This window comes from Sinocyclocheilus grahami, unplaced genomic scaffold (genome assembly GCF_001515645.1).
Source record: "Sinocyclocheilus grahami isolate Dianchi unplaced genomic scaffold, SAMN03320097.WGS_v1.1 scaffold9899.1, whole genome shotgun sequence".
In the NCBI taxonomy this organism is placed as follows: Eukaryota; Metazoa; Chordata; class Actinopteri; order Cypriniformes; family Cyprinidae; genus Sinocyclocheilus; species Sinocyclocheilus grahami.
This window is the reverse complement of record NW_015512920.1, coordinates 4,329-7,886: the sequence shown is the minus strand read 5'-3', so window position 1 is coordinate 7,886 and position 3,558 is coordinate 4,329. Positions and strand designations below refer to the sequence as shown.

Here is a 3,558-nt window from a genome sequence, read left to right as displayed (position 1 = left end):
AAAATTAAAGTAAGATTAAACAAATATATTAATCTTAATTTAGGCCTAATTTGTAATTTTGTTTTTGAATTTTCAAATTTAGATGCAAGTTTAATGGAAGTTTAATCTATTTTTAGTTTCAGTTACTGTGTGACACCTTTTTGTTCGCATTGTGAAAGATTAATACAAGTATTTGAGTATAATTTCCTATCTGAATTATGTAACTGTGGTGGATTACCATCACATTCTGGGTTCAGAGTCCAGCCAAATTTAGCACATCTGGGGGTTCCCTCTCTGGGCTTGAAACCTGGATTGCATTTGTATTTTAATATGGCATCTTTCTGGTATTCTGGCATTTGCTCAATAGCATATCCATTTGATATGACAGGTGCTGTGCATGTTATATCTGTATGAAAAGTGAGAGAAACAAGAATAATTCAACTGGTGCTTTAAATAAAGCACAGAAATCTGTGATCATTGATACAGATAAACAGAAAAATAAACAATAAACTGAACCTTTGCATGTTGGAACAACGTCACTCCATTCTCCCGTCTCTTCACAGTGAATGTCACTACTTCCGTCTATCTTTTTGCCAGAAGATACACACTCAAAGTGAATAACATTGCCATAACTTCCCTCCTCTGTGTTGCCTGATGCAGTTACACCTCGGTCTGTACGAATAGCTGGACATTTTACAGCTAGACAATATATGAATATGAAAATAAATAAATAAACCAACAAACCGTTCACATAAAAATCAATCAATCAATATAATTCTCTTCTAGCTTACGAGTCACTCTTCTATGACAGAAATAAATTAAATGAGAATAAATAAAAAGGAAAAACAGTGACTTTCATGGAATCGTACCCTCACAGACAGGAACAGTATTGTCCCATCCTTGAGCTCTGCACGTACGCTGAGTGATTCTGCTTGCCATTTCATACCTGTAAACACAATGTTTTTACAAGTACAGGAGTTTCAAACTGATGACGATAGTATACATTTCCTACAATAAAAAAGAGAATAAAAAAAGCATAAAGCACTTTTACCCTTTCTTACAAGTATACACCAATGTTGCTCCAAAAACGAATTCCGTGCCCGCTGCAAGTTCAAAATCACCATTTGGTATGTCGCCTGGATTACTACATTTCCTCTCTGCAGAAATCAAACAAGTTTTACTTTCCATGATAACAGTGATTTAATAACCCAAACAATTATGCGGCCATTGTATTGATAATTCTCTTACTTGCACATGTCCGCTCAATGGATTTCTTCCATTCTCCTTTTTCACACTTTAATCTATACAAGCCGGTATAACCGGTCATGCAGTTCAGTCTCACTGATTCACCATCAGCGTATGAAGCTTTCGCAGCTAGCTCTGTGTTTTCATATTTAATGTCCTCTCGATGACATTCTGAGAAGAACAAACACAAAGACGTAACTGTTTGTATATTAAATGCTGAAGTAAATGCACAACTATTCAACACTCTCTAAAGCTACATAAGGTCAGATAAATGTTTTGGGAACTGCATATAATATAACATTTACATTAAAGTCAGTAAAATCTAAATAAAAAAGACATTTAAATAAATAACAACAACAACAAATCACTTGCCTTGACATCGGGAACAATTTAAGAAAAGCAACCAAAAGCTGAAGATGAGGAGTTTTACAGGAACTCTCATTTTGAGCTCAGTTCACAAGTACTGTACCTTTTTTTTTGGTCTGCCTCTGAAACTCTTGCCTGCTTGGGGATCAACAAGTTAATCATTTACCTGTGTCAAAAAGACGACTTTCTTACACCAGACCTCTCTGTGCACAAGCAATATATCCTGTTAAAAATAAATCATTAAATAATAATAAATTGTATCTGATGCAGCAACTCATGTTTGTCCTTTGGACACACCAAAAAATAACCTTAGAGAAGTCAAACTTCTTGAGTCAAATGTATGTAACATACTGTATGAACAGGAAGCAAAGGGCAGGTTTCAAAAGAATTGCCATGTTTACAGTGTAATCCTGTTAGATGTTTTTAACTGGTTTAATGTACTTTATGTGATTGATTCAAGAAGAGCATTATGTAATGAATGAATCTGTCCCATTAGAAATGAGTGAGACGAGAGAACACTTTCAAGCATTCAAACACTGCAATAGTACAAGCATGGCAAAATATCTGTAACTGCCATTATATTGTGAAATGTGTTTATTAGAATTGAGCAATCTTTTGAACTGATAAACAAAAGACAGCAGACAGATGATTTGAGAGTTTGTCACCTATTTGTCTTTGCTTAAATTGTTGTCTCCTAGATGACCTGCTGATCCTCCTTATCTCACAATTAAAAAAAATAAAATGTTAATTTTAACCTTAAAAGTAGGATGCATTTACTGGATGTTACAATGTAGACTTGGTAAACACTGATATGTTAAACTCAAAGGTCTTTAGTTTATTTGCAAATGGTTGGCATGTGCTAACTGAGTCTTGGCACAATCAATGAATTCGTTCAAAACGGGGCTTCTTAAAAAAAAAAGAAAAACAATATATGTAGTTTACATTTACATAAATGTCAAAACTTAACATAAATGTGATACTAAATATTATATGAGCGGTTTAATTTTCTGTAAGGTTTGCAGTTTTTGCAACCCTGTTACCAAAATTTGATACATGTCTAAATAATACAATTTATTGGCTAGATTTGATTAGATTATTTTATAGCAATTAGCCATACATAAACATCAAAATTAAATTAAAATAATAATAAAAAATATATTTGCCCTGTTCCTGTCATGCTGAAGAAGGGGCCCAAATAATGTCAGAATTTTCAGCTTTTTTTTTTTAAACTCAAAATAAAAGGTCAATGTACAAAGATCTACTATAATTTAATAAAATATTTGTTTCTTGCAAAATAACTACCAGATTTGTAAGAACCAGATTGTATGGTTACTGCTTTCCTTGATCAACTGCACAACTAAGTGGTCCCTGTGTGAAGTTTGAATTTATTATTGTATATAATATATAATATTTCAATGTCTGTACATTGTGGTTAAAGCCTCTTAATCCTCTGAACACATGCGTGCTGAACCGTGGGCTAGTCATGGATCACTATCAACTACGATCTGCGCCCTTCACTAAAATGTCACAGTTCCTAAACATGATAACAAATAATATAGATAAATAACGAACACATGTCAAAACGAAAACACAGATACTTACAAGACCAAGTAGGAATGTCCTTTATCGTTTGTTTGCCCGCTGCTCTGCGACAAGTAAACTTAGTGCTCTCTCGTGTAAAAACAATTCAAAACACAACACTGATCTCTAACGTTGCCAGTAGTCATGTCTCAGTAGGGCTACAATTGCCATCTAGCGGTTGGGAATTGTAATTGCATTTCTATTTATAAAATGAAAGACAGCCGAATATCAATAATATCATAATGTGTATGAATGTAACATAACAGCTTGTGGGATGCATGACATCATATTATCAAATGCAAGTAAACTTTTGAAACATTTAAATTAGCATTCTTTTTGGCATAATAAATAATGCTATATTTAATAATGCTGTAAAATAATTAAATA

At 33.2% G+C, this 3,558-nt stretch overlaps 1 protein-coding gene across 1 annotated transcript; it reads right to left on the bottom strand.

The window, feature by feature from the left end:
- Positions 1–122: 122 nt before the first annotated feature.
- LOC107578360 (complement factor H-like) lies at positions 123–1,697 on the bottom strand. The gene is made up of 6 exons (XM_016264331.1): positions 1,597–1,697; positions 1,228–1,395; positions 1,031–1,136; positions 849–925; positions 496–678; positions 123–385 (listed from the first exon to the last, which is right to left on the bottom strand). The coding sequence occupies exons 1-6, from the start codon at positions 1,664–1,666 to the stop codon at positions 123–125; spliced, it is 867 nt and encodes a 288-aa protein (XP_016119817.1). The 5' UTR covers positions 1,667–1,697.
- Between the last annotated feature and the right edge of the window lie 1,861 nt (positions 1,698–3,558).